Source organism: Sus scrofa, chromosome 6, assembly GCF_054392235.1.
Source record: "Sus scrofa isolate SSC_HxYL_T2T_F1_AM1 chromosome 6, Sscrofa_HxYL_maternal_Yorkshire_Landrace_v2.0, whole genome shotgun sequence".
NCBI classification, from domain to species: domain Eukaryota; kingdom Metazoa; phylum Chordata; class Mammalia; order Artiodactyla; family Suidae; genus Sus; species Sus scrofa.
This window is the reverse complement of record NC_139388.1, coordinates 120,535,873-120,547,057: the sequence shown is the minus strand read 5'-3', so window position 1 is coordinate 120,547,057 and position 11,185 is coordinate 120,535,873. Positions and strand designations below refer to the sequence as shown.

General features: G+C 44.3%; 1 protein-coding gene across 3 annotated transcripts in view; it reads right to left on the bottom strand.

Annotated features, from left to right (window-relative positions):
• Positions 1–991: 991 nt before the first annotated feature.
• Positions 992–11,185, bottom strand: part of MEP1B (meprin A subunit beta) — a 50,780-nt gene continuing 40,586 nt past the window's right edge. For all 3 annotated transcript variants that reach the window (XM_084964426.1, XM_003127883.6, XM_084964427.1), the window contains 5 exons: positions 9,403–9,846; positions 7,719–7,898; positions 5,494–5,620; positions 4,667–4,871; positions 992–2,048 (listed from right to left, as the gene is read on the bottom strand). In XM_084964426.1, the coding sequence (XP_084820552.1) occupies positions 2,034–2,048; positions 4,667–4,871; positions 5,494–5,620; positions 7,719–7,898; positions 9,403–9,846 (971 nt within the window). In that variant the 3' untranslated portion in view covers positions 992–2,033. The remainder of the gene's footprint in view (positions 2,049–4,666; positions 4,872–5,493; positions 5,621–7,718; positions 7,899–9,402; positions 9,847–11,185) is intronic.

The window sequence follows — 11,185 nt, the reverse complement described above, 5'->3', positions numbered from 1 at the left end:
ATCAGCAGAAGGGTGGTAACATGTGCTAAAATATGTTGAATTATCTCAGGTTTCCATATGAGAGCCTCCTAATGTGGAATGTCACCTTTCCCTTAAATTCCTGTCCTTTGTCCTAAGGATCATTATCTTGCGGAACCTGAATGCAGGTCTCTTTTATCTTTCACCTGAGGCATATCTCATGCTTTTATTTACAGTTTTATAGTGAAGCATGCCTGCTTCTTTCCACGACATTCAGATGGCTGTCTTGAGGGATCAACTTACAGTGGTTTCTGAAAGTTCCCTAGGTTTCCCTCTCTATCTGTGGTTCCCACTGCTGGGACTTCTACAACTACCCGTGTGACTATCCTACTCTACCCTATCATTTTCACTGCAACTCCAGATCTTTTGCAGGGCACGGGGCCATCAGCTCTGGCCTCCTCCATCTCAGACCACGGGGGCACTCTCTTTATGGCTACAAGCAAGCAGAACCCTGAGGGGCTCCCAGGTACAAAGCTTTTCTGTGTCCTCTGTTTCTTGTTTGTAGGAAACAGGCTTCATTCAGCCTCCTTGACCATCCCTGCGCTCCAAAGGGCAGGTTCAAACAATTGCTAATCAGAGAAGGGAGGGGATGCAGAACTAGGGCCCCACACAGGGGGAAGATGGCAACTTCAGGCTGAGAACAAAATTCCTGGAGCACCAACCAATCCTCACCACCAACCTCACCACCAACCAATTAGAAGAAAGTTACACACCCTGCAGCCCTCACCCCACCCCAAATTTTGCCTCTAAAAACCTTCCCCCAAACCTTTGGGGAGTTTGGAGGTTTTTGGAACACGAGCCACCCCTTCTCCTTGAATGGCCCTGTAATAACGCTTTTCTCCACTCCAGACTCCCATGTATCAGTTTGGCTTCGCTGTGTGTTGGGCACACAGACTTTGTTCAGTAATGAATTCAGCTTTTTCTATGAAGCCAGACATTAGAGATTTGCAACAAGAATAAAACAACCGTCCTCTTTTTGCTAAATTTTCTTTTATTTTGGAAAATATTTTTCATAAAAAGTATATATGTCAACATGCTAAATGATTAATAAAGACATAATTTTAAAATTTTCTTGGTTTGAAGTTCTAATATGGTAAGAACTGATAAATGCAATGTTCATAAGCAAAAGCTCTTTGGAGCCTTTTTTAAATTTCGAGGTGTATAAAGGCTCCTGAAGCCCCAACCTTTAAGAACAGTTCTAGGAGTGTAAAGTTTTCTTGTGGATGGTAGTTAGACATTCATGAACGCCATGGACTTGCGAAAGAGTGGGCAGTTTAAGAAGGAGAGGCACACGTCTCCAGGGGGTAAAGGAGTGGTCCTCTGCCTTCCCTACATCAGGACCAGACGCAGGGAGGTGCTGAGAGTCTGCATGGATGATCATCCCCACTGGGGGTTTTTAAATTAATTAATATATTTTATTTATTTGCTTTTTTGGGGCCTCACCTGTGGCGTACAGCAGTTCCCAGGCTAGGGGTCGAATTGGAGCTGCAGCTGCCAGCCTATGCCATAGCCACAGCAAAGCGGGATTTGAGCCGTATCTGTGACCTACACGGCAGCTCATGGCAATGCCAGATCCTTAACTTTCTGAGAGAGGCCAGGGATTGAACCTACGTCCTTGTGGATGCTAGTCAGGTTCGTAACCTGCTGAGCCACAACGGGATCTCCCCAGTGGACTTTCAGATGATCACCTGTGAGACCACTACACTTGGCCCCCAAAGAGACAGCGCGGTAATTTGGAGATGCTTTCCATCTTAATATTGCGCCTCCAGAGGAACCTGAATCGCTTCCTCTCCATTATGAATTTTTATTTTTAATTTTCCTACTTCCCCTCCATTAAAAACAAAAACACAAGTGACATTTCACCAATTCGATTTTTATCGAAATAATGATTTATGGTATACCCAGCTATTTACGGAGAAGATCCATTTATAGAAGAATGACGCAGTTGTAATGCATTGTAGGTGAAACCATGATGAAGCAGCTCTCATTTGCCAGCCACATTGCTGAGTTCCTCTTCACAGTGCATATTGCTAAAAGGGGAAAGAAAAGCGATGACTTAATTTCTAGTTTCTAAAAACTGTCATTGAAATGAATCACAATGAAAGAGTGTGATTTTTAAATGAAGTGCCATCAGCAGTCTCCTGGCATCCCTCCCAGCTGGCTGGCAGCCCCAGCCTTGGTCCCCAGGAAGATACGCTGGCCTCTCCAGCTCACGCTTTTCATGTGCTAAAACATTAGAGTGAGCACACATTTCAGCCCCAGAAAGAAGGTCCTTCTCATTTAAGACCTAAACTGGATCTGGAAGTTCTGCTGTCAGTGACTTAACTGTAGAAATGCCTAGACTAAGGAAAAATTCAGTTGATTCCTTGCTCTAGAGAATGCATTTAAATGACCTGTGGGCAGAAGAGTTCTGTTGTAATATTATTGGTGGGGGTGGGGTGAGAGGTCGGGGGAGTGGTCTTTCCACTTAATGGCCCTACCATGTCCCTGATAATCTAATTAGTTCTCTCCTTTATTGAATTAACTTCCTTCTTTCTCGTCTCTTTGTTTTATCATTGTCTTCAATTCCAATTTTAGCTTGATAAATCAGTCTTTATAACAGTATTTACATCTTACACTTTTCAGAGGAATATTCTGACAGTCCCATCCACCAGCTAACTGGTCCTCTCCTCCTAACCACTCCCCCATCATCCCTACTCCAGCCCTTAAGTACACACTCATTGGCCCAGGGGCCCATGCCTATGGGCACGGCTTCCATCAAGGTGACCTACTGGGTCCACTTGAAAAAAATCATAACTTTTATAATATAGTTATATTTGGAATAATCATTTTCCTTAAGAAAACATTTTCTTGCTTAAGCTAACTGCAGTCTTTTTAGTTTCAGAGATACTCTAACTGGGCATGGTTTTGTTTTGTTTTTTTGTCTTTTGTCTTTTTAGGGCCACACCCACGGCACATGGAGGTTCCCAGGCTAGGGGTCAAGTTGGAGTTGTAGCTGCCAGCCTACGCCACAGCCATAGCAATGCGGATCCGAGGTGTGTCTGCAACCTACACTGCAACTCACGGCAACACCAGATGCTTAATGCACTGAGTGAGGCCAGGGATCAAACCCGCAACCTCATGGCTCCTGGTCGGATTCATTTCCACTGTGCCACGAGGGGAACTCCTGGGCATGGTTTTTTTGTTTTCTTTTTTCTTTTTCTTTTTCTTTTCTTTTTCTTTTTTTTTTTTAAATGGTTGCACCTGTGGCATATGAAAATTCCAAGGCCAGGATTGAATACGAGCTGCAGCTGAGGCCTACACCACAGCCAAGGCAACACCAGATCCAAGCCACATCTTCAACCTACACCTTGTGGCAACACCAGATCTTTAACCCACTGAGCAAAGCCAGGGATCGAACCCACATCCTCACAGAGATAGCGTCATGTCCTTAACCCACAGAGCCACAAGGGAAACTCCCAAATGGGCATGTTTTGTCTTTAGTTTTGCTAGTAATTTTCAGAGACTCTATGTGGAATGAAACAGAATGGAAAGAACTTTTTAAGTTTCACTTTTAAGTGATGTTCAGATTTTATACATTTTTTAATGCTCTTTTGTGAGTGAAAATAGGAATCTGCATATGAAAGAGCTCTCTACAACTGGGGTAAGCAGTGGGTGCAGTGGGTGCTGGGGTTCTGGGCTTAGCCCTGCTCTTCAAAATGAAGACTTTCATGCAGGACATGCCCTTCTCAAAAACGATGCTATCTTGCTTAATTTTATGCTCCCTTTGGGAGACAGTCCCAATCCAATGCTGATGTGGGGTGAAAATGGCCTGGCCCCCTTGCCTCAATTCAGGACCCTCTAAGGGGCTACCCCAGTTCCAGAGCTCCCTGTAGGGGCTGCTGAGGCCTCCACTGCAACTTCATCACAGTCCAGCATCACCTTCTGCCTGGTCCAGCTTCCCTCCCTCCATCATAGAGGTTCCCAAGAGCACGGCCCAGTACACATCCTGCATACAAATATCTGTCTCGGGAGTTCCCACTGTGGCTCAGCAGGTTAAGAACCCAACAAGTATCCATGAGGAGGCAGGTTTTGATCCCTGGCCTTGCTCAGTGAGTCGAGGATCTGGCATTGCCATGAGCTGTCATGTAGGTTGCAGATGTGGTTCAGATCTGGTGTGGCTGTGGCGTGGCCAGCAGCTGTGGTTCCAATTCAACCCTGGGAACTTCCATATGCCACAGGTGTGGCTCTAAAAATACAAAAAAAAATTGTTCACAATTCTGGGTACTGTACACAATTCTGGGTACAGTTCAAAGAGGATAATAAAACTTCCCCAAAGCCACTGTAGACCCCAATTTAAGAGCCACTGACTTACACTGATGGTTCTAGGAACTTAGCATCTCAAAGCCATTGCCTCCAGCATAGGGAGTAAAGAAATTTTTTTTTTTAAGGATATAAAACTGTTCTGATTTTTCTTCATGTGAATTTCACCAACAGGTTGTTTTGTTTCGTTTGTGGGTTTTCTGGCCAAACCTGTGGCATGTGGAAGTTCCTGGGCCAGGGATGGAACCTGTGCCACAGCAGTGACAACACTGGATCTAACCCGCTAGGCCACCAGGCCACACTTCACCAATAGGTTTTGAGTAACCACATATCAAAGTCAACTTACATTTTCCAGAGTCGTATTTGCTGTATGTGAACCTGGCTCTTTACGATACTTCTTCCGGGTACAGTAGACACTGACAAGGGTGATGACCAGCATCAGGGCGAACACGGCAGCAGTGGAAGAAGTGGCGATGACAATGGTGTCTCTCCTGGAGCCTCTCTTTTCACACCTTTTCCCCATGTACCACCAGTCTTCCCCTGAGGGACACCTACACATCCAGAACATGACTCAAGGTTATGAGCTGATATTTAAATCTGAAAATCGTCATCACTGAAGGTGTGGGTCACCACAGGTCATTGACAGATGGAACCATCTGTCACCTACACGGGACTGGAGGGGTGGGTTAGACGAGCCCAGGAGCTCAGGCAGGGCCAAAGAAAAGGAACAAGAGAATTATGCCTAGTCTGGGACTTAAAATAGCAGCTCCAAGCTGGGAAAGGACAGTAGTGGAGAAAATTTTTGTCTCAGTGTTCCATCCCTCCACAGCTTTGACCATGACCATGGCCATGGTCTCCTTAGAGTTTAGGTCTCTCCGTCTAGAAAATGGAGACAGTCACATTAATCCCACCAGACCACCGTGAGGCATTAACAAGATAGGTAACTCATGAGGGTTGTTTCTGGCAATTAATATAACAAGCTATCTTTGCATAAATAACGTCATTGTTCTGATGGCTACCCAAAGTCCCAAATGGAGAAGAAAAAAATGTTCTATGAAGGGTTTTGAGATGAGGAGCAACTGATTTCATTCATATGAAATATCAGGGTTGAATCCTACATCATGGGAAGGAAAAAAAATATCTAAGAGAAGAATGGCTGGGCTGCATCCTTACCTGCACTCGGCGTTGCCATTTCGGACAAGGCAGATGCCATCATTCTCACACCTGAAGAATGCGCAAAGGTCACTGACACTTGAGGTTGGGACTGGTTCGTCTTGTGTAGAATTAAGGTGGGATATGTCTAAGGAGGGAGGGAGGAGAGCAAGGAGGCCAATAAGTTTGGGCTTTAGCAAGCATTTGATCTTTAAGTTTCAAAATAGGAGTTCCCATTGTGGCACACTGGAAAGAAATCTGCCTAGGAACCATGAAGTTTCAGGTTCGATCCCTGGCCTTGCTCAGTGGGTTAAGGATCTAGCATTGCCATGAGAGCTGTGGTGTAGGGTGCAAACGAAGCTCAGATCTGATGTTGCTGTGGCTGTGGCACAGGCTGGCAACTGTAGCTTCAATTCGACTCCTAGCCTGGGAATCTCCATATGCCACAGGTGCAGCCCTAAAAAGCAAAAAAAAAAAAGTTTCAAAATAAAGGCTCAGGTCTCAGGTTTGTGAAAAATCCAGGTGCTCTTAAAGCATCATCCAATAACATTCACAGGCAGTGAAATAATAAATAGGTTGAAGTCTAGACACAAAAGGACACTGGGACAGTTGGTGGAGCTATAGCTGAACACATGGTTGCCTGGGAGTGGGCTTGCCTGAGCCAAAGGGGTCCACACCTGTGTTACCAAAACCCAGGGGCCAATAAGGAACCCGAAGCTCAGCAACACAAGGCAGCTGAGGGGCTTGCCCAAGGTCACAGGCTCCACTCAGCAGAGCAGGTTGGTGAATATTTGGCACAAGACACCAGGTACCCCGATAACCAGGGTTCTGTTCTTTGTGGTGTTTTCTGCAACTTATGGTCCAAAGAGGGTCAAAAACTTGACAAATATGTAACTTTGTCTCTGCCACATAAAATTTTTTCTCCCTCGACAAAAGTTATTTCTGAATGAGTTTGCCCAACAATTATCATCTAGATTTACTCTCTTTGACACTGAAATAAAAAATTTATGTGTTTTATTCACCACTTGTCATGACAAAAAAAAAAAAAAAAAAAAGATTTAGGAGTTCCCCCTGTGGCACAATGAGATCAGCAGCGTCTTGGGAGCACCAGGACACAGGTTTGATCCCTGGCCTGGTACAAAGGGTTAAGAATCTGGTGTTGCTGCAGCTTCAGCTCAGGTCACAACTGTGGCTCAGATCTGATCCCTAGCCCAGGAACTCCATATGCCTCGGGGCAGCCAAAAAAGAGGAAAAAAAAGATTCAGATTTGATTAGGTGCATATGGGTTTTTAATAATAAATGAGTTAAAATCCTATCACATAAAACATGGAAACCAGTATTCCTAGAAAACGTGTTTATTGGTTGCCATAGCTAAGACATTTTTTAAGACAATAAATTCATGCTATTACCAACAAGATATATACATGCGTATGCACACATACGTGTCTATGTATGTATACCTATTCAAAAGAGACATAAATATAGGCAATTTCTGCTTTAATTTTATGTGCTGGTGTAATATTCTTACCTCTGCAGCTGTGGAGTTAAATTTTAGGGTGTGATGTCTATACATTAGCTTATTTCTTTTTTCCTTTTTTTTCTTGGCCATGCCTGAAGCATGCAGAAGTCCCCCAGCCAGGGATAGAACTGGCACCACAGCAGTGACAAAGCTGGAGCCTTAACCACTAGGCAACCAAGGAGATCCTTTAGCTTATTTCTAAAGAATTCCTCTGGACTAAAGCTTTCCACTATTGCTCCATGTAGTGGTAATTAAATTCTTTATCCTGGAACTGTCCCTGTTTCCATTTAAATTATTTTCATAATGTTAGTGATTCATAGTAAAAAAAAAATTATATATGTGTGTGTGTGTGTATCCCACTCATGTCCATTTCCTCCCACATCTCTAATTTACCTAAAAATGGAATCCAGGGAGTTCCCTTTGTGGCTCAGCAGTTAACGAGCCCAACTAGGATCCATGAGGATGCGGGTTCAATCCCTGGCCTCACTCAGCAGGTTAAGGATCTGGCATTGCCACGAGCTGTGGTGTAGGTCAAAGACACAGCTTGGATCCCATGTTGCTGTGGCTGTGGTCTAGGCCGGCAGCTATAGCTCTGATTCAACCCCAAGCCTGGGAACCTCCATATGCTGCTGGTACAGCCCTAAAAATAAATAAATAAATAATAAATAAATAAGTAAATAATGACCACAAAAAAATAGCTTAGATGAAACTATTTTTATTGACATACCTTCCACTGTCAGTAGGATGTAAACATCATTTCCTTTGATAAAATCCCTGCTCTTCAGCCTCTCATAGGTTATAAAGGAACTGGATCCATAGCCTCTACTTCTTTTAAATTGAGTTCCATTTGGGAAAAAAGCTTCTGTTCCCACTTTGGAAGGCCTGTCCCAAAAATAGGTTCCGTCATCTGAAAAAGCAAGTTATATTCATGGATTATGTTTAACATCATCATAGCTTCTGGTGGTAGGGAATCACAGGTAACGTGAAACACAATTAGGGCAGAGCTCAAAATAATTAAATGATGCTGTGATCTGGTCCCTGGCAAATCTGGAGCTTGTTCATTTATACTGTCCTAAAGGAATTGAGGCTGCCTGCCAGGGAAGGCCACATTTTGGAATGTGATTGCAGAGGTACCAAAGGATTCCTAGGTGGAGTGTCACAACTCTACAGATCAACCAGTGTAGAACCTTCTCTGCCCATTAGAGACATTCCTTAGTGGCCTTCTGAGTCATAGACAGCCCCTTTAATGGAGTTAAAGCAATATGTCCCTGAGAGAATTTTTAATATTAGCCTAGAACAACCCACCTCATGAACTGAACTGTTGACCTGACAAAGTCCTTCAGGAGCAGAAGACAATGAGAAGCACTGCTTCTGGGGAGAGACCTTGAGCCACTTTCAATGTCACTCAGAGAGAAATGTTTTGAAAAAATGTAAAGAAATTCTGAACGTCAAATCCCCATGCCTCTTTGTGAACATTGTTTTTTTTGTTGTTTTTTTTTTTTTAAATCAGATGAGGCATTTTTTTTTTCCCCCAGTGTCACTCAAGCCCATTCTTTTCATATACGAAATTCAGATTTGGCAATAATAACCACCTTGCCAAAATTCTTTTTTTTTTTTTTTCCGTTATTAGGTTCCCAGAGGGCAAAGGATTATTACAATTAGAAATGAGTGCTGCTTTCTGCTTTCGGGGCGCTGCTTCTTTTTGAGACTGGCAAGATGGGGAACAAAGTCACTATTGGCAAGTCTGTCAGGACCCTTTAACAAGTTACAATTCATCCACATACCCCTCCCAACACCACGGAGCACCTACTCCACATCTCCTTTCTGATCTAAAACCACCACCCACTACCAAAGCTGAACAGGTTTTGACCGTTCCAGTGGCAAGACCAGGACAGCGTGGACTAGGAGAACTCCACATCTGAGAGCCTCTCCACCCCAGGCCCTTCCGCAAGCCTCCACACCTGATTGGTAGACATACTTAGAAGAAACCTGTGGGTTATTATTACCACCCTAGTTTTATTGTTGAGGACACTGGGGTTTCAAGAGATGGTTTGCTCAAGGTTCCATGGCTACTGAGAAACAGACCTAGGATTTGAACCCAGGCGTGTCTGACTCGAAAACCAACACTTCCTGCACAATCCTGGGAATTCAGGTATCATGATCCATTCCCAAAAAATACAGTCAGTGTCTTCCCAATTTGTTGGCATCCTTGTCGACATTCCTGACAGTCTCCTGCCTGGGAGACTCTGCCCACAGTGGCCAAAGCCCTTCCCCTAAATATCTTCTGCTTCCAAGGTTTGGGGAACAAAATTCCCAAGGTACCTGACTCTGTGGGTCTCTCATTCCCAAATCACTGCGTCCTTCCTAGAGCAAGGATCATGCATGAACAATAAAGAAGATGAGTCACGAACCCGAGGTCAAAGAGGGGTCTGTGGTTATACTCCGCCCGTTGGACATACGCTGTCGAATGTCAGGATTCTGATCCAAGATTGTCATCGTGGCTTGTTGCCAAGGACACGGCCACTGTAACTGATCATCATTGGCTCCAGAGATCAAGTGGAAATAAATTCCTATCTTAGTCAAATTGGTTAGGGTCATGTAAATCTGAAAGGCATAACCTTTAGACGAATAAAATGGAGGGCTAAACAGAGCTCCATTGGGGTCGCTAAGGTACTGTGTGAAATTCCTTATGTGCCAGGTATGATGAGGGCACTGTGTTTCTGAAAGATTGATGTCATCGATAGACAGGCCACCCAGTGAGTCACCAGCACCTCTGACCCCTCTAAACACTACTCTAAATTTGTTGGTCACCTTCAATGTAACGTGGTAAAGCTGCCAGCTCCCAAGGGGTATATCTGCAAAAGAGACATTATTATTATTGCAAAGAAGACAGAGGACTATGAATCATATGCAAATGGACATTAGAGTTCCGACTTTCATGGACAAATGATCTTTCTGGACCTACTGCGTCCTCCAGGTGTGAGGTAAGGTTTTCTTACTCCTCCAGCCCAGGCCCATTTACTTTAAGGTATTTCTGAGGGGTGGGGTGCTTTCTGGAACATCTGAATGCTTATCTAGCTGTTTCTCAGGTAGGTCACCTTCTCCAACAGGTGAGCTAACCACAGCAGCTAACGCATGAGGACTCCAGGACCAACTTACAACTGACCTCCCCTTCAGTTCAACAGAAAAGCAAGCCCAAGATTGATCCTTGCACCCCGGAGTCCTGTGCTCTTCATCCAAAGCCTCTTTTCAACTATTTATGCTTTCATTGGAATCCTTCCTTCCACCTGCAACATTTTCAATCAACTCTTTGGCAACGTGAAGCAGAAATTCACGAAGCCCTAGAAAGCGCACATCCTACAACTGACTCCTTCCATCATTTACCAGTGACTCAACATTACAAATATTTGTCTGATTTTTGGTACCACCTCCTGTCTACCCAAACTGCACATCTCCCTCCACAATTATCCCCTACCCCTAGCCAGCAGCACACGATAAACCATCTTGTCTTCTTTTCTTTTCTTTTATTGGCTTTTTAGGGCCACACCGATGGAATATGGAAGTCCCAGGCTAGGGGTCGAATTGGAGGTACAGCTGCCAGCACAGCCACAGCCATACCCTATTCGAGCTGCATCTGCAACCTACACCACAGCTCATGGGAATGCCAGATCCTTAACTCACTGAGCGAGGCCACAGACTGAACCCTCATCCTCATGGATACTAGTTGGGTTCATTACTGCTGAGCCATAATGGGAACTTCTTGTCTCTTTTTCTTATACGACATACCCAAATAAGAAACAGAACAGGGCAGGAAGTTCCCAATGTGGCACAGCGGAAACGAATTCAACCAGGAACCATGAGGTTGTGAGTTCAATCCCTGGCCGTGCTCAGTGGATTAAGGATCTGGCTTTGTCATGTGAGCTGTGGTGAGGTCACAGATGCTGCTGAGATCCTGTGTTGCTGTGGCCATGGTGTAGGCCGGCAGCTGTAGCTCCGATTCCACTCCTAGCCTGGAAACCTCCATATGCCACAATTGCAGCCCTAAAAAGCTAAACAAACAAACAAACAAATAAAAACAAAAAAAGGGCAGAACAATTTAAAATTTTCAGAAGCCCTGAGGAATTCAGGAATTCATGACAAACTGGTAGTTAACAAAATGACTGAAAATATACTGGCACTTTAATAAGAAACATA